This window comes from Parus major, chromosome 7 (assembly GCF_001522545.3).
Source record: "Parus major isolate Abel chromosome 7, Parus_major1.1, whole genome shotgun sequence".
Taxonomy (NCBI): domain Eukaryota; kingdom Metazoa; phylum Chordata; class Aves; order Passeriformes; family Paridae; genus Parus; species Parus major.
In genome coordinates, this window is record NC_031776.1 from 27,005,332 (window position 1) to 27,029,246 (window position 23,915).

The 23,915-nt window shown below is 41.4% G+C and overlaps 1 protein-coding gene across 1 annotated transcript in view; it reads left to right on the top strand.

Moving 5' to 3' along the window:
- Positions 1–450: 450 nt before the first annotated feature.
- Positions 451–23,915, top strand: part of PDIA5 (protein disulfide isomerase family A member 5) — a 122,262-nt gene continuing 98,797 nt past the window's right edge. The window contains exons 1-2 of the mRNA XM_033516099.1: positions 451–534; positions 19,560–19,634. Of these exons, the coding sequence (XP_033371990.1) occupies positions 451–534; positions 19,560–19,634 (159 nt within the window). The remainder of the gene's footprint in view (positions 535–19,559; positions 19,635–23,915) is intronic.

Sequence of the window (23,915 nt, forward strand, 5' to 3'; positions counted from 1 at the left end):
GGGAGACGGGGACCTGCACCCCGTGACTCGGGGACCTGCACACCGGGAGACGGGGACCTGCACCCCGTGACTCGGGGACCTGCACACCGGGAGACAGGGACCTGCACCCCGGGAGACGGGGACCTCCACCCCGTGTGGGCTCCGTAGCGCTTGTGTGAGCAGCCTGCCTGGCCCCCAGGGCAGCGGCGCGTCTGGCACAGGCGTTCCGGGAACACTTTAGGGAAAAGGGGCTCCCACTGCTTGCAGGGAAGTGAGGACGCCTTTGCTGCCTTCAAATTCAGCGGTGCAGAGCGCGGAAAGGGTCCGGGGAGAGTTCAAGAGAGCGGAAACACGCAGCAGGGAAGAGAAACAGCACTCGGATGGGAGTGCTTTGGGCTACAGGGCAGAAGGAGGCAGGATAACATGTACAGCTGGGCTCTTGTCGAGACGAGGACCTGCAAGTGTAGAACTATGGGGAAAGAAGAGACCAAGCCCAGGTCTTTTGAATCGGGTCAGTTTTGTGAGACGGGTCATCCAAAGACTGCAGACAGAATGGTATTTTTGCAGCCTAACCAGAGCAGTCTGTTAGCCTGCATTTGCACACGGGTCTGTTTATGGCTGAACGGACTGCGCAGGCCTGCTTGAGCTTAAGCTGTTTTGGGCATCCAGATAAGCTTTCCTGGTAGATATTTTAGAGGGTGATGTAGAGGAATATCAACCCTGGCCTCCTTGGAGGCTAGGAAACAACACTGACCCACAGCTGATGTCTGGACCGTGACGCCACACTAGGAGCAGTCTCATTAGAAAATTATTTCTGCTGTAGATACCCAGTCCATTTCACACAGACTGACAGTGCATATATCAGTGGCAAAAATTTTAAACTATGCTAGAATTTAGAACTGGACGCATATGTTCAGGCAATCACTGCACTGGCCTACTACAAGTTTTTATTTCCCCATAGCAATGCAAGGGAAGAAACAGAGTTGCCATGAAAAAAAAAACAACAAACCATTCAAAATATATGCAGCAAATAATCTCTATTCTGATTCAAATGCCTGACCCCGAGTGGAGCCCAAATGCCCTCCTACTGTAGCTTCCTCAAAAAAGAAAAAATACATTTCTAAACACAGTATCAGCAAATACTCAGAAGCAATGGCATGCAGCAATAGCAAAAGTAAGCATTATCTTGAATACTGAGATCTAGATCTGAAGCCAAATGGCAATTAGCCATTAAATATTTAGGTATATGGCTTTTTTCCTGAATTTAAAATAGATTGCTAAATAGCCACAGTTGTGGTTTCTGGGCTCAGTCTTTTGGTAACAGTAACATTTTAATTTCTACTAAAGATAAGTCGAATTTAAATCCATGACACTAACTTAAAGTCAGATGACCTTAATGCAAGAGAATACAAATGAGCTCCCTGGAGAAAAGACACTGTGATGGAACAAATAGAATAATATATAGGGATGACTTGACACTGTCACCAGAGTGATGGTATTTAACTTCTTTGGAAAAAACTGAAATGAGCTTAAATTGGGACAACTGCTTTATTTTCAGAGAATTGCATCTGAAGCCTACAGACAAGTGCTATACAGTTGTCTCCCCCTCTGAAGCCAGGGGCCAATCTTCATATGTCATTCAACATGACAAAGTCAGCAAATGTCATAAGCACACTTCATAAAGGCAGGCCTGAGTATTCCCATTGAGTCTCACAAAAGTAGAAAGTTCCCTCTTTTCAAAGACTTGTGAAACATAAAAGTTGTGTTAACACAATGATACACTAGGAGGAAGGGAATGTTAAACTGAGACACTTCTTGTTGCCCAGTTAGCATCCAACTGAGGTAAGATATACAACACCTAGCAGTCACCTATTTGTTGGCAAATAAAAAGAGAAGTGAAAAATTAGTCTTTTAACAACACCATTAGGATGTTTAACACTACATCAAAACTTGTTTTCCCCCTCCTCTAACTCAAGCTCTGAGCCTAGTGACTGTATTTATTGTATATTACTTTTGCCTTGAGACTGGAAGTGTAAAATTTAACACTGAACACCTTTATGGTGCTCCTAGACACATATTCTCTGAGGGACTGAAAACTTCCTTGGTAAATACAAGTGGGATTTTTTTTTTTTCCCTGGGAAGTAGAGGTACCTTTACAATTAGCCTTAACCTTTATTTAAAGACATGTTGTTTAGCACATCAGACATCTCACTAAACACTCTCTAGAAAAAAACACATTTCAATGGAAACTGAATTCAGGACTGTTGACAGTTTATCTGCTGACTTCATATGCCATCTTAGGCAATTCAGCTGAAAGATGAGCTTAACACTGCAAGTTACATTACAGGCTTCACAGTACCTTGTCCTATTTTAATTTTCCTTTAAAAAGCTAAATTAAAACGCTTTACAGGGACCCTCTTATACAACAAACTCTTATGTCCAGCAAACTGAAAAGTCTGAGTCTAAATGTGAGTAGGTTTTGAAAGTATTCCTATTTCTTCCTCCATTTGCTTACATGATGACCAATGTCTTGATAATGCAGCTTGTAGTGTCTGGTTTGGAAAATGCAATTCTCAGTGTAGTGGGAATGCAAACATGCTGATAAAACTGAATATCTGTTCTGCAGATTGTAGTTCTGTTGTAGTATTAGAAACTCATGACCTGGAAAGCCATTTGGAGGATTTAAGAAATTCAGAGCTCTCATTTAATACAGTGGCCTCCCATACTTGCATGTTTTTAATGAACTTAACTAAAAAACATACTGTACCTACTCAGTCTGTGATATTCAGATGCTTATAATTCAAATCAAAACAAATCAACTTTCAAATCTCACCCATTTTGGCTACAAGGCTGATTAAACAAAAATACCAAGAGAAAAAATATTTTCAAAACAAAACTTTTTTATTCTTTTCAATAGAGATATAAAGTGCTTTCAAACATATAGTTTTATCCTTAGGCAGAGGGAAACTAGTTTAGATTTCAGCCCTCCATTTTGCAGGTTTTCAGATGAGCACTGAAAGTAGGGGCTTAGAGCAGAAACTGTATTGTAGCTTCACCTACAGTGATTGTGATGAAGTCACCAAATCTTTCATCTCATAAAAAAGAGGCCCATTGGAACTGATGCAGACAGATCAATGATTTTTGGGACAATGTGGTTCCAAATTCATAGTTAGGTTAGCTGCAATTTCACAGGTTGAGACATTTCCCAACAAACCTGAAATGTCACAAAAAGCTCTTTCTGCTACTTTAGTGAAATGTAGCATATTTTAGCCATGTTCCCTCTTGAGCTGCAGTGTCCCCCTTTGTGACTTGGCAATGCAAGGGAAGGCCCTGCATTAGGGAAGAGTTGGAGGTCTCCCACAGAGAGCCCTCTCTGCCCTTTTCACTGAGGCTGGGCTGGATGATTCTACATTTACAGTCTACCTTTCTACAGTGTCTAGCCTGTTTTTGTTAGAGACAGAAGTTGGAAGAGATACACACCTTTTTTCTTGCAGTACCTCAGCTAAGAGATTGTGTCATACTGCAAACCTTGCAGTAACAGAAAGCCAAGCACACTGTCACATTAGGCTGCACTTCCTAACGGAGAGTGCCTGCTTCCCTTCACCAGGAGTGTCAATAAAGGAAAATGATTGCAACACAGTGGTTAGTGCATTGAGTTTTCTGCTTTGTATTTTCAATAATTAAAAACACTGTAACTTCTTCTCAAAAATGTCACATCCTTCCCTCAGCTTGGCTATCACAACATATAGTGGTGGCATCTCAATTATAAGCCACAACGCAATAGCAAGCAAGAGCTTCACAGTGCCTTCTGAAGGTACATGGTGCAGCCACATAGATCAGGGTGGTTGGAACAGGCAGGGTCAGGTATTAAGTCAGGTATTGAGTCCTAGGTATTAAGCAGTGCACTGTTACTCTACTCAGATAATCCAAACCACTTCCTTTATGTGTGTGTAAGGATGGAGTACTGATTATCTATTTTCCATTTCTTTTCCATGCAAAGTTCATCATCTGTTCATATTTCTGTTCATCAGAAATACCTCTACTAGATTAAAACACATTTGGATATTTTAATTAGTGTAACATATACTGCAAAATATATTGTATACTCAGTCTAGTCTAGTGGCCAAAAATATTCCATGAATTCTGGTCAACAATTATCAAGAATTCTATTCCTGCCAGATAAGCTGAAAATTATCACTCGCTGACTAAGTCAATATGTTACCCTGCTGCTATGCCATATGGCCCTGGATGCTGAGACACAACACAACCTCATCAAGTGACACCCAAACTGGAGGAGTGGAACACTGGAGAGAACAGGGTTTCCATTCGAAAGGACCTCAACAAACCAGAGGAGCAAGCTAGCAGGAACCTCATGAGGTTCAACAAAGCCAAATGAAGTTGTGCCCCATGTGCCAGGCCAGGCTGAGGGCTGAGCAAACAGCCCCACAGCTGGAGTTTGGGGCTCACACAACAACAGCTGCTCACAGCCTGGAGAGACTCCAGGGAAGGGCTGCTGAGGCAATAAGGGAACCACAGTGCCTGAGGTACAAAGAGAGGCAGGTGCCACTGCCTTCCTTAGGCTGGAGACAAGAAGGCCAAGACAGGATATCGCTACAGGCTTCCACTACCTTAATGCATTGGAGAAGACAGACATTTCTCAGAGGTGCAATGCAAAAGAACAAAAGGCAACAGTCACAAGCTGCAACAAGGGAAATACTAATTGGGAAGGGAAAAAAAAAGTCATCTCAGTGGGACTAGAGCATCACTGAAACAGGCCCAAAGGGGCTGTTCAGTCATCACCCTTGGAGACTTTCAAAACTTCTCAAGGATTGAAGCAATTTGATCTGATTTTGAAGCTAGTCCTGCTTTGAGCAGAAGCTTGAAATACAGAACACCAGATGTGCCTTCCAACCTGAAGTTTTCTATGAATTTATCTCACAAAATCCAGTTCCATAAGATACTAAGTATCCCTTCCACCAGCCATAAAAGGTGCTCAAGTCTTGTCAAGGGTAAACAGAAATGGCTTATTACACTTAGCAGTATCCTATCTAAATCTCAGTTCTAATACAGTATATAATCAGGCTAAGTGCAATCAATTATTAGATTGCCTATATATTATATTCAGATTATTGTAACATGATGAAATATACAAACCTTGACTCTGCTTTCCTTTTCTTCAAAAATGTGAGATTCAACAGTGATAATGAAGGCAGACAAAAGAGAAACTGTTCTCCCCTGAACAATGAATGGAACTGCTACATTTCATGTAAATATTATCACGGATCTATCACAGTCATTTCTACAATCAACAGGCTCATAATATTCCTTCCTCATCAAAACACATAGGGTTACTCATACAAGTAAAGGGTTGTAGCCATGCAAATTAATTTGTAGTAAGATGGTTAAAGTTCTAAATCATGTATTAAATTACTTCTATTGTACAAGTTTAACTTCATTTTCCAAGCTAGTCACATGCAACAGAGATGCAGTAATGTAGGTATTCCAGCTGCAGAGTGATTAGCTGCCGGTGCCTTCTAAAACTAGATTTGTAAGTCAGATCATTGGAAAGATCAGTGGTTTGTTTCCTGAATGTTATGAGACCAGAGAGGTGGAATATTGGCAGAAGATTTGGTTTATTTTTGTGTATGTGTTTGAAATATTTAAACAGATTAGGATAGAAATCAGCTTACAGTTATAAACCCTGATCCAGCAAAGCAAAAAAATCATATGCAAGCTGATCTCAGGTGTACAAGGAGTATAAATACAGATTTATCCTTGAACTGAGGCCCAAAGTCCCATTAAAGTTTAGGGAAGGACAGTGATATTAAAGCACTTGCTTAAAGATAGGCATGTGCTTAAATGCATAATGATCTGAGATATTTTTACTTGCATATCCCTGAGTATAAAACAGGGAGCTTCCACCATCTTTGTTAACATTGCAGGCATTTCCACACCTCCTTATTTCTACTTAGAACTATACTGCTGGCACTTTTGATTTGGCCACAGAAGAAAAGTAGCATTCCAATATGAGTTGTCAGCCTGGGTCTGATTAAATCAAAGTTAGCCACCAGTTTCTGCAGGGGTCAGATTTCACTATGAACATTTATTCTAATGAATAAATATGTTTGGACCCTTAAGATGCTTTGGTTGAAATGTAGTGACTTCTGAACAGTCTGATTGGGACCAATACCTAAACAGTTAGACTGAGATGCCAGTCAATACCTTTGCCTCCCTCAGGAGGTTTTTCCTTTATTGTTTGTTAGGTTTACCTGTTAATGCTTATCACAGTTACAGGCTCTGACTCAAGAGCTGTCATTAATCACTGCCTAAGAACACTGCATCAGGTAAGCAAACGCATCAGACGCTGAGCTGAAGCAGCAGTACTCACTTCAAACTGTCATTTGCTCCTGACATAACAAGGGAAAAGATTATCCAGCCTAAGTACCAATAATTTTCCGCTGCATGATTTGAAACAAACTTCTGTGATTGGTGCCATGCTGCTACAAATGATGGCGCTGAGGGTTCATGAGGTTCAGTGGTTGGCACTGAAACACCATACTCTACCTCACTGCATGCCCTGCCTTACAACCACTTGGACCTACTCAGAGGTGATCAGTTGATGAGCCTGAATAACAGTATTAGAATTTAGGTTCTCTCAGCTCTTATGTTTGAAAGCTCGATCTGAATAATCACATCTTTTGACAGAGCCAGACATATTTTATGAGATTCATTTTAATCCAGATTGTCACCGGTGTTCCACCCCTAATTCTTCCTCTGAACAGCAAGAGGAAGCAAGGCAAGATCTTTGCATAGGTGTTCCAAGTATTTAGCGTTCAGTTTCCCAGCAATCAGCAAATGCAGCAGTTCTCAAATCCCAATCTACTAAGACCCCTGCTGCCAAAGTAGTAAATCATCTGTCAGTCTCAGGGCTGTGATGTTTTGCTGCTGCTTGAAGCTCAGGTCAAGATTCATTTAAGATTTCCAAAAGCTTTTTCAGATTTTGGTGGGTGTTTTTCCCCTTTGTCCTGGAGCTTGGTGGTTTTATTTTGTTTGGGGTTTGTTTTTTTGTTTGTGGAGTTTGTTTTTTTGTTTTTTGGGGTTTTTTTGACCAGCTAGAGTCTGAAATAAGCATATTTCTTTGAGCTGTTTCTGTATCAGGTATTTCTGGCAAAAATCCAGCTGTGAGCAAACTTTCAGCTGCTGCTGAAAACAAGAGGTCAACAAACAAGAGGAGAGAACCAACACATTGAGTGACCTGGAGAGACAATTATATGTTTGCATGCAACAGGGAAAAAAAGTCTCCAGTAACAAGTGTAAATTCCTAACACTTCTGCCAAGAGAATGCTGAATGACAGGGTGCAGCCAAGCAGATGCACACCTCCTGCTGAAGGAAGCTCAGTTTCATATTGTTGCCAATAGTCACTCTAATTTTGCTTAGCTATTTTTATGATAACTCCAGTGTATGCTAGAAAGTATTGAGAAAAAGGCTGTGACACTGGAAGGAAAAACAGAATCCAAGAAAGATCTGAGGTGCAGATTGTGATGATACAGTATTTGAAAATCAGTAAATTCATGCATTACTGTTCATATTTGCCATGTGGTTTCAGCAAGAGATAATATTCTTCCCACACAATGTTCAAACTGTTCATTAGTGGATCTTGCAGCAGCTGCTGTTTTGCAGCCAAGGAATGACTGCATTTTAGTGGCAGGCAAAGGATCCCAATAGCTCCCAAAGTGCTGGGGCATTTTGCTATGTGGAGTTAAAAGTATATAAAGAAATGTGTTTCTAATTTATTAGCTTTTACACAGATGTGTGCTTTATGGGAAAAGCTTGATAAAACTAATGCAAATTTCACTTTAAGACTCACCCAGGAATTCTTTAAAGTCTACTTGTAGACTATATATTTTGAACAATCCCATATTACTCCCAAACTGGGAACAGCAGCAGGACAGCTGGTAGGACTGGCACCCTTCTTCCCAAGTTCCCATTTTATAACTTTTCTAAATTGATACATGAGTTGCCACAGGATTCCATGTCTCACTTATTGTTTGCTGTGCTGATACACTGGCACATCCAGAGCTGATTTTTCACATGTCATCAGAAATGTTACAAGACCCAATTGGTTTTGTAAATACAAGAGATTACCTAAGTGATGGAGGATTCTTGTCTCCTATGCATACAAGAATAAAAAGGGAGGGCAGGAGAGAGAACAAAGCACTATGTACCAGACAAAGGAGCAGGAAACCTGAAATAATTTGTGGAAGCAATAACATTTTTGTCAGTTATTCCTCCTTCCTGAAGGATGGAACTTCACTGATGGAAAGATGCTCAGGTCAGATATGCATTCAATTGTCAACAGATAAGTTGGCATAGCCCTTGCAAAACCCAAAATCACGTCCCTTTCACATCCCCTGTTGTTTTCCAGCTACTGTTTTCTAGCCTGCACTCAGCCTAGAGTATAGGAATTGTCATGTTATCAACTTGGCAATCTGTTCAGATCAGTATTCTCTCTAATTGTAGTCTAAGAGGGCAGTGCCATAATCTGGTACTTTTTTTCCTGCTTTAAATCTCAAGTTAATCTCTTGAGAGACTCAATACTTCTCTGGAGCACATGCTTTTAAAATCTCTCTGAAATCCAACATAAATAATGCCAAAGCTGGGCAATCTTGCTATAACATAACTGACCAAACCCTTTTCAATCTTTTTAAGTTCTTGGCCTCAGTGGCTTCCTGTGACAGTAGGTTCCATGCTCAGCAAAAGTTCATATTTTTATCAGATGCTTCCTTTCGTGGAATTCTCTGCTGTTTAATTTAATTTCTCACCCATTTGTGCAGTAGCTTCCAGCCCATTGCCAGGGCCCTGAGTGCCCTTTTAGACCTGAATGCCTTGATCAGCCCTGGAGCCCTCAGCTCCTGCCCATGATGATGCAGCAGCACCAGTCTCCAGCTGCCCACAGCTCTATCCATGGGTCCTATCGAGGTGATCTCTGTACCCAGGGAGATATTCAATGCCTGGAGCTGGAGCTGTCCCACCTCCCCCAGTGCTCTGGTCCCTTTCAGGGATATCCTGCCACCTCCAGAACCCAGGGAGCTGCCAGCTGACACACGTTTTCTGTGAAGCAGCACAGCAAAGTTTCTGTTATCCTTCCCCTCCCCAAATATTTGTTATGAATTCACAGAGAAACCTACTATGAGTAACACTCCCTGGACCCCACCAGCTGGCAGCTCCCTCAGCACTGACTGCTGCCCTGAGCGGGACATTCCCAATGGCAGCTCTGGAAAGAGTGCCCTCAGGACCTCTGGACTCCAGGGGCTCCCTTCAGACCTTCCAGCAGCACCTTCCCCAAAACCAGAACTGATGAAATCACCTCTGGGTCAGGCAAGCAGTGGCGGGGACCCGATGGCCACCCGGAGACGTCCTGCCACACTGAGGAGGGACTGTCTGAAGTTTCCCCTGAAAAACCTTTCAGGAAATCCTTTCATTGGTTCCCTAAATCAATTATAAATGAGAATGTGAAGCTCTGAACACCATGATCTGCCATCACCCCAAAGATGACAGACGCCGTGCCTCCAGCCTTACCTCCTCCTGTGTGACAGCCACCGGAGAGCTCCTGAGATGGCAGCAGGACCCGGCTCCGCCTCGCTGCGCGCCCGGCATCTTTAGGGCACCACCCCAGCCCCGAGGGAAGGGGGATGCCGGGCACGGCTGCCAGGGGAGCAGCCATTGCCCAGGGAGCTCACCAGGACCTCCGGCCGGACAGCGCTGCCTCTCAGGCTACTCTTCCTGAGGGGCGACTCCTCCTGAGGGGCGACTCCTCCTGAGGGGCGACTCCTCCTGAGGGGCGACTCACTCCTCCTGAGGGGCGACTCCTCCTGAGGGGCGACTCCGGCCAGGTCTGCCCGTCCCGTCTGTGGGCCAGCACAGATAACAGCGTCTCTACGTCCTTCCCTTCAAAATTTAGCTGCCTTTTGGCTGAGATGCCTGAGGACCTGGAAGAATGCTGGGATTGTCCTTCACGCAGAAGAGGTGCATGGCTTTTGCTCTCCAAAGCCCAGGTGTGGTCTCAAATGGCAGTACATCACGTCTTCACTGAAGGTTTTGGTGTTGCAGAATGGTAAAAATTGATTTATTTTACTCAGGGAACAGACCCACAGAGAGGGGGAGATTTTCACCTCACAAGACATGAATCCAGCCCTTCCCAGTCATGCACTAAAGCCATAGCTACAAGCTCATCCTTGCTCTTTGATGACAGGTCCCATGCCAAATGTGTTTTCTCTGGTCTAATCCACTACATTGTGCTCTGCACAGAGGTTGTCAGCTCATTGTAACAGCTCCGGTTCAGGTTTTGTTCTCTTTTTAAATAACAGTGAAACAAATTCATCTGCGAGCTATGGATTAAGAGCTGGCATGGATTTGGGCCAAAGTACTTGAATGCATTCATGAAATTTCACTTCATCCCCTGGTGTCTTTTCCTCAAGAATAATTTAAATCTTCAATTCCTTCTTTTATCTTTCTTGTGTTTCACTTGCTTGTAAATACACATAATACATCCTGATTTTGTTTTCATGTTGTTTGTCTTTCTCGGGAAAATAGATAAATAATTAATTGGTGAATAAGAGGGAGACTGGTGTTGGAGTTATGCCAGAACTAACCTTGGTCTTCCCTGTTTCTCTATTGTCATTGAGGGAAAGAGAAATAAAACAAACAAGAACATTTAAGCATGTGATAAATTACTAGCTGTAAAGAAGAGCATTAAGGAAAACTTCCTTTCCAAGAGCATCTTTGGCTTATTTGATACAGTACTGTTGTCAGGTGTATTTGGGTTGTTTTGAATGGAGAATGATAAACAAATGTTGTTTGTATGATAATTAAATGCAGCTGTACAACTACCAGCCAGGATAAAGTTCAGAAATTTCAGCAGCAGAAGCACAAATTCCTAAACTGAAGGAGGAACTCCTTCATCTAGAAATGAGTAACAGGCTATTGCGGTCTCTGCAGCCAGCTGCAAAAGGGAAATATTCAGTACACTGCAATTATGCCATGCATCATAACCTCTACAGTTATGTGCAGAGTAAATGTAGATTGATCATTATTAACTTCCAATTTTTCTGAAGAATCAGCCTAGTTACCTCACATAAAAGAAAATAAACTCATTAGAAGATGATGAAATATGAAAAAAAGTCTAGGTTTCTTTTTTTTTTCCCTTAAGTAGGTCTCCTCTATTGTGTCGTTGTGGATCCTTGGTTAGCGCTGCCTGGAAAATGGGCAGTTAAGGAGACCTTGTTTTTTACAGAATAGTCTGAAATGGCAGGGAAAAAGAAAAATATTTTGATTCCAAAACATAACTGTTCTGCCTCCTGGGAATGGTAGTCCAGATATTGCAAAATTATGTTCTTCATTGTAGGTTGAGTTCCCTGTAATAAATAAGTAGATCAACATGCCCTCTTCTTCCATTTTATTTGTACAGGGAAATAGTGCATCACAGCAATACATAACACATCAAAGGGATAACACAGCCTAAAAAAAAACAGTATAAGGCAATCAAAATAAATATATGAAAGACTCAGTAATGTTACAAAATTGTAATAGTAGGATTATTATCACTGCTTCAGTTGCATTTTTCTGCAGAGAACAAGCACCAGTGACCAGAAGCATTTTTTAATTAAAATTGTTCTATAAAAATCTCAGCTCTTCACCTAAACCATACTAGGACTGTACTTTCTTTGGTCAGATTTCCTGTTGACAAATTGAGCAGACACTGCTTCTGCCTGCTTCTTTCTCAGTCCCCTGTGAATCAGATTAAATGACAGGGGCTGCTCCCTCCAATTCTCATACATGAACTGCAGTGCTGAGATGCCTTTATGATCATGATCATGCCTTCTAGCAGAGATTGCTTCTCCAAAAGCTTGATGGAAACAGCCCTCTTAGAAAGAAAAGAAGCAAATTTTTCCTCAGAAAAAGCTGTAGGAGAAAACAGCCTTCTCTAGATTCTGGCACAGTAGGTTAAGTATCATTAGGCAGGCATATAGAAAAAGGCATGCCTGACTGTTTTCTGACACACAAATCCCATCTTAAATAGGCATTCTGAAAGGAGTGGGGCTTTGTGGGGGGGGGCTTCTGTTTCTGGAGAATTCAAAGGAACCCATTGTATTGTGTTGGCTGTCCCAAAAACTGGCATAATACTGAAAATGAAGCAACAATAATGAATCAAATCTACTGGAAATGGCAATATGCTAGGAGAAAGAAATGTAACCCAGTAATGATAATGTTAGCCTGTAGTTTTACAGACTTCAGTGTCCTGATATGCTACAATTTCCTACATCTTCTAAACCTGTAACTTCTAAGGGATTAACACCTTCTGATGCTGGTTTTATCAATGACAAAAACACTTTCAAATAATTCTGGGTTAAAAATTGGAATGTACAATAGTCTTTTTTGTAAGTTTAGATTAGTGCAATGCTCCTAGATTGTTGATTCCTGCATCACTGTTATTTTAAATTTGATAGCATGAGTGAATCTAAAGCGTGTTCATGTCCAGTTTTAAATATTTAAATATGATTCAGTATTTTGAATGCAGGGACTTCAGCCTACTTAATGTTCCAGCAACAAGGCCTGAGATCCTGGCCAATTAATCAAAACCCTTACTTTAAAAAAGCTAAAAAGAGAAAGATGCAGAAGAAATAGATAGGAGAGAAAAAAGACCCAGTAGGAAGAGTAACAGGACAGGCACTGATTTCTCCTCTCTGGTGATTGGTGACAGGAGCTGAGGGAACAGCACAAAACTATGTCCAGGAAGGTTTAGGCTGGATATTAGAAAAAGGTTCTTCACCCAGAGGGTGTCTGGGCACTGAAACAGGCTCCCCAGAGCAGTGGTGACAGCATCAATCCTGGCAGAGTTCAAGAAGTGTTTGGAACATGGTGTGACTCTTGGGGTGTCCTGTGTAGGGCCAGAAGTTGGACTTTGATGATCCTTGTGGGTCCCTTCGAACTGAGGATAATCTATGATTCAATAATTCAATGAGCAGGAACTGAGCTCTGCAGGTTTAAGCCAAAGCTGGCAGAAGTAATGAGTAACAAGGTCTTCCTCTAGAGCCTGATCTGCTCCAGCAGTGCACTGGTGTAATTCAGCACACAGGTGATGCAGGAAGTCGCCATTTAAAAATGCCTCACTTTCCTTTCATGACCATCTTAATTCTTCTTCAGTCTTGTTTTATAATGGCCCTTCTGAAGATTCAAATAGCTGATCCCTCTATTAAAAATAAACAGATGTGAGGTTAATGCAGCATATTCTTTTCTAGTTGTGTTTCCCTTTTCCTTACTACAAATGATTTTAGCAGTACAATTAGGCTTTTTTGTTTGGATTAATCCAAGCCTTTCCCTGCTTTTTATAGACAAATCACTGTTACCTTAAGCAACTTAGCATATTGGGCATATGAAATACTCACAATCATCTTTTTCATCTATGTTTGTATAGAAGCTAATGAAACAGAGCCATGCTCCATGCTGGTGTCTCTGCAGAGCTATCACAATGTAAATAATTAATAATAACAGTTGTTCAACATTTGAATAGGAGTCTGTTGTTTGTAAACAAAGAACATTTATTTTCCCTGAATTTCTTATTACATAAAGCAACAAATTTCTCCAAAGGAAGGAAGCTGTCTTACTCATACACTTCGTGAAATTCCTCAGAACTTCACAACACATCAAAAGTGAAAGGTCAAGTGGATTTTTAAAATTATTTTAAATATTTTTACTAGCAATGTGGGCAAATAAATATGATGTTTATGTTAACAAATTTGTCTGCCAAAAAGCAATTATAAATCAAATAGGCCTTGTGGTAGTATTGTCAACATGATAAGCAAAAAACAATGAACAGATTTGAAAGAAGGAAATTTAAAAGGGCATCTTACTACAGTATGTAAATCCAATTACAAAAGCAAAACTATCAGAAGTCAGCTGTACTTTTTCCACATAACATTCCCTAAGAAAGGAACATGAGTTGACATTGCAGAAAAATTAACTTATTTTGCTGAGTGTCAATATGTAATCTTTCTTGCATATATTGTAATATTTAAGTATTAACAAGAAAAAGCCAAAAGATTTTGATTAAAGCTGTGGGTGTGTGATTCCAGAAGATTTGAGAGTCATGATTTTCCATTGCATAAGGCATATCATCCCTCTTGTGCAAACACTGAGTGTTTTGATTTATGTCATCCAAATATATCCATGTTCCTTATCACAGAATTACATTATATCTATATGCCAATTAAAGAAAAGGTCCTTGCCCTTAAAATCCTCCTGTAAGTACACAATATTAAAAACAAGTTCATTCCCACTTGAAAGTTTGGCATGTATGCATACATAACCAGTCAGGTACTAATGTGACAGGGAAACTCAAGGTAAGGAAGGTGGAAGATAAGGTGGTAAGGAAGAATTCATAGATGACACATGGTTGAACATTTCCATTTCCGTCTTTTTCTGACCACCTCAGGGCTGAATCAAGAGGAAAAGGAAAATAAATATTGCTGTAATTACTTGCAACACACTAGTGTGAAGGTCTTCTAATCAGATCAGAACACTCTGGTGCAAGATGTTATCTAGAGAAAAGGGGATTCCTCTTCCAAAGAGATGACAGCAGAATAAAAGTTCTTATACCTTAGAGCTCTTGTCTTGGGGCTTGCCAGAAGAACATAAGTGTTTGGTAATTCTTCATTTAGGTAAATCCACTGAATCCCACATTGCTCATGCTCTCCTCAGAGCAGGCTTTAAGCATAACCTACTGAAGAAAATGGTGTCCCTTTACCTCTGGAGACTCTGCACACCCAGCCCATCAAACCCTAACCTAGAAAGCGGAGCTGCAGCTCAGCTGCAGTGACAGTAACTCCCTGTTACAGCACTAATGTACATATAGCCCTTTTCCATGGGGCTCAGAGAAACCATATGCAAGGTGAGATAAAAGCTTCCACATGGGAATTTGCAGAGGAATAGATCTTCTGCCAGTGACAGGCAGAAGCTTTTTGGTACTTGGCCTCTTAAGGAATATTTTGACAGTGCTGGGAACAGTGTGTCCAGCTGACTTAGAGCAGGACCTGCAAATCTGGCAACAGGATTGGCCCAAGAATTTGACAAAAATGGGTGATGTGGTTCTCTTTCCTTCACTATGGCAGTAAGACTCCTTTTCTAAATGATGCTTAGTACCTTGCACTTTCCGTCTTTCCACAGTAACATCACAGACACGTGCCCTGTCATTGTCTCCCGTGTGAGCTGCCCAGATGTACTGCTTTCATAAACTTGGAGAACTATGGTGCACTTCAAATCTGCAGCATTTTTCACTGTCAGCCTGTATTTCTCAGGTCACATTCACTGCATTGCCTTGCACTTTTAGTGCTACCATTCGCTGCTTGTCTTTGACAAGAGCCTGCAGCAGGTGCTCACTTTTCCTGCTGGGTAACTGACAAAAGTGAAAAAAACCTGTCCCTTTCAGCTAAATTCCTTCTGCAGCATGTGTGGGGATATGAGCTTGAGGTGTCCCCAGCAGCCTCAGCTAAGCCTTGATCTATTGCTTTATACTAGTTCAGCTGGACAATGCCTTTGTGGAGACTCACTGCTGTCCCCTCTTATATTTCACAGACTCCACTGGCTGTTTATGACCATGCTATCCTTTCTCTTATTGTTTTAATGTATATTGCTTTTTTCCTGGATTGCTGCCAAGACACCACTTGTTTAAAAAATAAACCAAACCCAGATCCTGGCTTATGTCACCCTAATAACCTCAAATCCGTGGGTTTGTCTCTATGGTGTACAGTTCATGACATCAAGCCACTTCATAAAATTGAACTGGGTTTGATGGCTCATGGACTTTGCTCCAAAACCCCTGAAATTAACTAACTTCCCACTGACTAAAGTTGTCTTCAGATTCATGCTTTGATTTATCCTGGAGTCACTTGGTAAGATCTTATAGTTCTCCTGAAAAGAAAAATGTATTAAGCCTTGTAGCAGATTTCACCAGCAGTTCTCCAAGCATTTTGCGTGCAAGGAAAAGTATCATTATCTCAGTTTTATAGGTCCTTAACACATTTTTGCATAGACTTGACAGAATGTTTTTGAACACATTCTTGTCTTGTCACTGCTTGTTTCCTCTAAAACTGTTTTCTTAGATGAACAGGCATCTGTTAATATTTGACCATACTTTTTTCCCACAATCCCTTTCCTTTTTCAGTGTACAGGGTGCTCAGTAGGTGCATAGCTTTTCTTATTTTAACTTCCATGATCCATGTGTGTCCCTTGCCTCCCTCCTTGTACACTTCTCAGACTTCCCTTTTATGTGAGTTATACCTCTGCGTGCTGTTTATCATTTAAGAGCTTGAGTACTTCATGATTGTGTTAAGCTTGTCTTTCCATTATATAGTAGAACAAAACAGGATGTCTTTCCACTTTGTAGATAGGGAATATATTGTTGAGTTTCCTATTCTGGGTGTACAGTTTAGCAGTCAAAAGATCTCCTATTTCAGAACAGTCAGCTGTACAGAGAGTTAAGTACTCACTGCACTGCTCCTATTCAATTCAGTTTCTCTTATGAGTGCTCAGCATTTCTACAAATATGTTCAGATACCAAGTTGGATACTCAGAAACAGAGATATGAACATTTAGAGATAATGTGGGGGAATTTTCATTTAAGCAATTTGCCCAGTGTTACAGAGGTCACATTGCATTAACGATAAGACCATCTTTTTCCTTTCAGTTATCTCCTGCCTTTAATTATACATCTCCCAACTATTGCAACAAACAGCTTAGGCAATCTGCGAGGAAAAAATAATTGTGTCATTAAAAACCCCATTCCACAAACTGCATTCAAGGGAGGCTACTACAGTTTTTCAAGCATTCTTAATCTAGCATGTCCTGATTTTTTGAGTGACTTTGTTCCCTCTGAACAGAGTTTTGTGTGCATGTGATCTCCTATTTTTTTTTTTTTTAAAAAAAGCAATCCAGACAAAAAAGATTACCATTTTGAAGGTGATATTCTATCTTTGACATCAGCAGAATTCCACATCACCATCCTGGTTGTTAAGACACCAGAATTAACTCTTAGAAATAGCAAATTGCCATCTGTAGATAAGAGTGTGTTGAGGCACATGCTGACTGAGAGCAGAAATCTGGGAATTTAATGGCTCTGGGGGAGGGTGTGCCTACAGCTTCTGCTGTCCTGCTAGTTCCTGCCTTGTTACCTCAGGTTTCATCCACCAGTTTTGAAAATTCTGTTGTGTTTTCCTCATTCAATCCATTGTTCTGTCCTAGACTCTGTTCCCAATGTCTTCATGCAATCACAGACTCCTCATCCACCCATGAATTTTGTCCACCATCCCTACCTGCATGTCTACAGTCTCTTGTAGAGCTTCCCTTCACATTGGTTCCTGATCATGTTTCATTGCTCATCCTGATCTCCAACAGATTGATGTGAGTTCTGGTCTGATTCTGGGGATACTTTTCAGCCTGTGAGCTCCCAAGAGGCCAAAACCAAAGTCAAAACAGGTCCATGCATATTTCAGGAGAAGAAAATGAGAAAAAAAAATATTTTGCAGACTTACTGACAATTGCCAGAACTTTGTGACAGGCAACAATCAACATTCTTTGAAACGGAATTCAGAATTAAGTTCTCCTAACAGAGATTCTCCTAACTTCTGTTCCTGGCCAGCAAAACAATCTTGTACTTACAAGATCTATGTTAAATGATTTATTCATTGCTGCAGTGGAAGCAAGATGCAAGACTGTGTATTACTCTGACACTGAGCTCCTTCCATTCCGACTGGCGTCTGCAGGAGCTTACCCCCGTACCCAAGGGGAGACCCAGGTGCACACCAGGCTGCTCCATGTACAGGAAACCTCGAGGCAGAGAACAATTGGGAGCCATGGTGCTCTCTACAACGTGCTGGCCTGGTGCCCAGAGAAGCTGGGACACAGGGCATGACAGGAAGCATATCAACAGGCAAACACAGTGACAGTTCCAGTCACGGTGATGAGGTTGTGCTATGTGCAAACAGCACATAAAAAACATGAGTAAATCAGCTGCCTGCACAGTCCATTTCACAGATTGTTCACTTTTTTTTTTTCTCACTCCTCTCCGCTTCTGTTTTAGTGGTGTCCACTATTACTCTCCTCTGCCTCTTTACCCTTGGCACTCTACCTTTTACCCTTTGTTTTTTTCCTTTTCTCTTCAGTATTTTTTCTTTCTGCTTCTTTTGTTTCCCTGTTGACTCTCAGCTGATTTTCCTCCTTCTTTTACTGACATTCCTCCCTGACAGCTAGGGATTGAGCTAAAGCTTGCTGAAGTCAATCCATTACATTCAAAGAGTTTAGGATCAACGTCTTATTCCCGCTTGCTTCTCTGCTTTTCTACAATCTCTTTTCCTATGCAGCATTCTCTGTGGTGTTTTCCTCCTAAAAGATGGGTTTCTGCAATATGCAGGGAAGAAAGAAGGTTTATAGAGAAAATCCTAAGGACCTAGTAAATTCCTTACAGGATTGCTAAATTGCTACTCTGAGTGCACAGCTGCAGAAAGCCAAGGGATTTGATCATAAGATTAGCGGAGTTTTTTATGCTTGCTTCATCACAGAACAGATTCTTTCATATGGCTCTGAGTAGTGGTCTTTGCAAAGACAAGGTCTTCCAGGAAGAAAATCACTTAATAAACTTTGCCATATTACATATTGTAGCTGCTGACTGCATAATCATACACTTAATTTAGTCTGCTGATCTTAAGCTCAAACAGGCAGTATTTATTCACAAAAACTAATTCCAGGAAACTGGAAAATGGAGGGGAAAACACAATATTGACTGGATATTTACTAATACAAAATAATGTAAATACACACAAGGCACCTCTAATACCTACTATGTATATGTGTTCATATGTGTGTGTGTGTACACACGTGTAAAAAAAAAAACTAGATACAAAGTTATCATCTACAAATGAAGAGGAAAAGTACTAAATGTATATATTGGATGTATTGGTTATATTCTCATAGGATTGATGTATGAAACATATTTTAGTAGAACACAGTAGGCAGTAAATATGTGTTGATGGTTGAATGTTAATACATTTTTGGACATAATATGAAGACAGATGCACAGCTACTATGAATGGCTACAGTTCCACTAAATATTGAGGCCAGTAGTGCAAACATTGTTTTACACCAAACAGTATTTTGAATGTATATTTATAGTCTTGTCTTTACATTTGGTTCTTCATCTAGATTAATTTTTTGTGTACCCAGACCAGAGGCATAATAACTTTACTTGCAGGAGAATCCCCGCCTAATTCTCTGCTGCCAGCTGTTGGCATGGGGCTACCCTGATGAACATGGCAGAATCAGTCCTGAAGTCAAACATTTTGCCAGGAGAATAGCGACCTATATTGTTCAAAAATAACCAGACAGGCCCCTGTTACTAGAGTATGTAGGCCATCATCATCCAGGGGGTATTAGCTAAACTCCACTTATGTGCCTATTTTTAATTTATAGGTGGAGACATCAGCCCCCACAGATCATATGACATGTAAATCCTCATGGAAACCTGTGGTAGGACTCTGCATTGAATTCAGATCTCTGCCCCCTTCACAAGCTCATTGTTCAACATGTTCCTGACGATACAGTAAAGGTAAAGCAGCATAAATATTTTATAAAGGTTCTGCAAATCACTGGAAAACTGTTGACCACAGTACCTGGGGAACAAGCAGCAGTGCAGCAGCCAGTGCACAACAGCTAGATTCCAATGGTTGTTTTAATCTTGTTTAACTATTGTCTCAGCAAATAACTGTGAGACATAAATTATCTACTACCTGCCAGCAAGGTGCCCCTACTGTAGAAGGTTTTTATTTTACTCAGGAACACATTATATCCAGCTTTGGATACTCAGTCAAAGAAATGACAGTGTTCTTAACAGTAGGGCCTCTTAAATGTAAAGGGGCATGCAGATCTCAGACATAGAGAAAGCAGTAAAAACTGTAATGGAAAGTATCTAGGAGGAAATACTTGGGAAATATCTGTACTCAACTTTTAACTGACTCTGCAGTACCAATTGTTTATTTCCTCTCATATATAAAGAGCATCTCTCTACCTGTTGTCCAAAAGTACTTTTATTCTAGAATGAAGGAAGCAACAACCATAAAGTACAAAAGTAAAATTCCCATGAAAGCACACTGCACATGTGTATTTTTCCTTTGTGCTGTTCAACGTCTGTACAAAAAGTCCAGAGGTCTTCTAGGTCTCCAAAATGTAAAAGGATATGATGTAGCAAATGGAGGCCCAGAGTTCAATGCTGCACAGAACACCATTGCAGAGCATTGCTATTGAAGCATTCCAACTAAACTCTACCCCAACTTGTCTCCATGCCATTCCCATTGACCTCAGTGAGTGAACCAGGTGAAAGGCACAAATATGTCATAGCTTGAATAACAGCAATCTCTTGAGACTCATAATGCATTTTAAAATTGTGTTAAAAAGAGTTCATGCAATAGTATGAAACTAGAATGTGTGACCTAAGAAACAATCCTTTATGTAACAGCTACACCTTTGTATCCATGATTATGGTGTGCTAATGGTATTCCATGGAACTTGCTAGTTGACGTGTATGGCTATGCTGCATCTGCAGCCCTGCTGTCAGGTGCTGAGGAGGCTGCAGGAGTGGAAAGCTGCCTTCAGGCTTTCCCCTCTGACAGACATCAGCTGGAGAAAAGCAGTGTACAGCTGTGCCTCTTCTCTGAGACCACTCCCACGTAAAGTCCTACAGGGGCTGGTCCTGTCTCTTTTCCTTTTCATCATGTGCTGAAGAGCTGTAGGAAAGGTCATGAGGAGCCCAGGGCTATGATACCATCAATCTGTTGATGGCAACCAGCTCTATGTCTCTTTTCAGCTGATGCAATCAGTGCCACAACACAGATGTCACAAAACTTACAGTAGATAAGCCTGCAGATCAAAATCAGTTGGCTGAGCTGAACTAAAGAAGGAAGAGATGTTGCTGGAATGAAGGAAGAGAACTTTGTGTAGCTAAGGCAGTGAGCAAATCCTGCTTCCATTCTGGGCAAATGACATGTAGTTTTGGGTCCCAGCAGAGTCAGTGTTGCCCCTGGATTCCGTATGGCTTGAAATTTGATTTGTATCTCTTTCTGTCTGCTCTGCTATCACTTTTTGTGGTAAAGGTGACTCATTTTACCTTTTGTGAAAAGCCGACAGAGACTTGTTCAGGTTAAAAAGAGAACAAAGAATAAAGCTTGTCAAAAAAAGCAGAAACATAGAGGAAATGTGGAAGGTGTAATTCCTTACAGACATACTTACTGTCAGTCCAGTTTTGTATTTTTTTTCTTGGTAAAAGAGGTGTTTGAATGTAGATAGTCAAGTAAGGATTAGCAGACCCAGTGCAGGCTTTGGAAATGAACATGACTGAAACCGTCTGGTTTTATAGCCTTGAGCAAATCATATAATCTCTCTGCTACTGTTTTCTGATCTATAATCCAAGGGTAGTAATGCTTTCTTCTCAGTGGTGAATTAATGAATGCTTTCACAGTGTTTTGCAGTGCCATATACAAATATTACAATTACAGAGAAGCAAGGAATATATGATATTAATGTCAAATAGATACAGGGTAAATTTGGGATGCTGGATAGCAGTGCACTGAGATACAACTATAATGAGTTCATTAGTAATGCACGACAGGACTGATTAAGTAGTTGCCACTGTGTAAAGCCTTGTCTAGAGCTGGTACTTGATATATTATTTTGACCTGCGACAGATGCTCAATGATCTTGTCTCTTAAGTTTTGGCAGTGCCTGTCATGTCAATACAAATTATTGAGCTGAACTGAACGAAAGAAGCTGTAGTTGCCACATGGATACCTTTTTTATATTCTCCTGTATATAAAAACTGCAGCTTCCCAAACTGGATTTTTTATATAACCTTTCAGAAGCTCAGTTTGAAATAGCTTGTCTACTTTTTTTCTTTCTTCCCGAGAATGTTTCCTCTTGCCATCATGATAAAAATGTACTGCTGTGACAAAACAACCATGTTCCCATGATTTTATCCTTTCCTATCACAATGGCAGCACATCCTGTATGGTTATGACACAGCACAGAAAATTCTACCACACCGAGGTTACTTTTACATTGCCTGATAATGGTAACTGTGATGTGAAGCATCAGAAGATATAACATTTTTTTACACAAAAGAGTCACAGGAGGACTCAAACAGTCTTTGAGGATCTGGATATCCAGCTGAGATTAGAGGTCTGGATGTGTCAGGGTAGTTGCATGCAGAAGCTTTTCAGCTGTAGGCTAGGGATTTGAAGATGAACAAGATCTAGAAGAGGTTACCTATTCCTGGAAGTTTTGATAGCTTATTTGAATGGGGATTCAGCTGGAGATACAGACCCCTTTTACTAGCAGGCTGATTATCACAGACTGGGAAGCTGGCACCAGCAGTGGTGGTAACTACTGCAGCACACCCATCTGTCCATCCCAGTGCAATCAGTAAGGACTGCAGGTGACAGGTGGCAGTGTGGCTAGCATATATGTTAGGGGTACCGTATTTGACATAAAGGATGTTTTGTTTTGGGTGCTTCAACTGTGAAGTGAAAAGATTCACGTTTTTTCCTTCCCTAAATCTCCGTCCAGCCATCCTTCCCTTCTAATCCCAAACTCCTTCTGATGGCTCCTGGGCTGTGCCTCATGTGTGCTTTCACTGGCATTTTAGCGAGAACTGAGGATTGCTAACCTTGTTTTAAGGCAGGCTAACCGAGGCCTTTTGCAGATGGGAAGCGAGGCATAGCACTGTGAAATGATTTGCTAAAGGTTATCCAGCTGTGACTGAGAAAGTGTGCTCTGATTCTTCTGCAAAAGATGCCACAAAAGTGTAAATGTTAATAGTAGTAACATTCTCTATGTGTGTTTCTGCTTTGCAAAATTATATCTCCACCAGGGGACTTGTTAATGTCAACGTCATTCAGTTTTCATGATCACCACTTGAAGTGATCAGTCAGCTGTGTGGATCTACAAATTGCTCCCTTGCAGCCAGTCTCTTAGTCTAATGCTCGGGTGACAGTCAGCTGCAAGGATCAGACTCGAAGATGCCTTTGATTTTCCTTTGATGTTTCTGAGCCAACGAAGAATTTCACACAGCCACTGGGCGGTAGGTGAAGATCCCTTCTGTTTGTGGGAAGCCAATTATAACGTGGCTGACCCGCCTTGACCTTAAGATTACTGGCAGGACATCTGGGATGTCCTTGCGAGGCAGAGCTAGCTCACAAACTCGGAGCATAGACCAATTTGTTCGTCTGGATGTAGCAACCAGTCCAATACAGTGATTATAACGGAGGCTGCACAAATTGATCCTGGTCAGACTCAGTGTATTTATTTATTTGCTTGCACTCTGGCATCATTGCCGACGTGTGAGGATAAAGAGGGTTCACCTTTAGGATTTAATGAGTGGGAACAACCTACAAGGACAACAGGTTCTAGTTTCTAACCCTCTCTACCAGTTAACTCTCTCTCCCTTTTCATTATTTTTTGTTCCCTTTTTCACCTCTTATTCCAGATCTAAGATCAGCTAAAGCTTTTAAAACCCCTTAGAAACAAGTACTACGAAAGAGGCCGTGTACCAGAAGCCTCTTTGGAGAAAGGCACACTCCAGGAGAGAGGTGGAGGCACAAAGAACCCCGGACGGGAGGCCAGCGGGACGTGAGAGAAGAGCGGGAACTTTTTACCCTCTGCTGAAGCAAACGAGACGGGGATTGCTGTGTGATCCCCGCAACATTTCGGCGGGGGTCGGGCTTTTATTTCCCTGCGCGGGACGGCTGCGGGAGCTGCACCGTCCCTGGGGGGCTGAGCATCCCCGGCGCGGGCCGGACTACAGCCCCCGTCATGCCGCGGCGCGGGCGGGCGGTGGCGG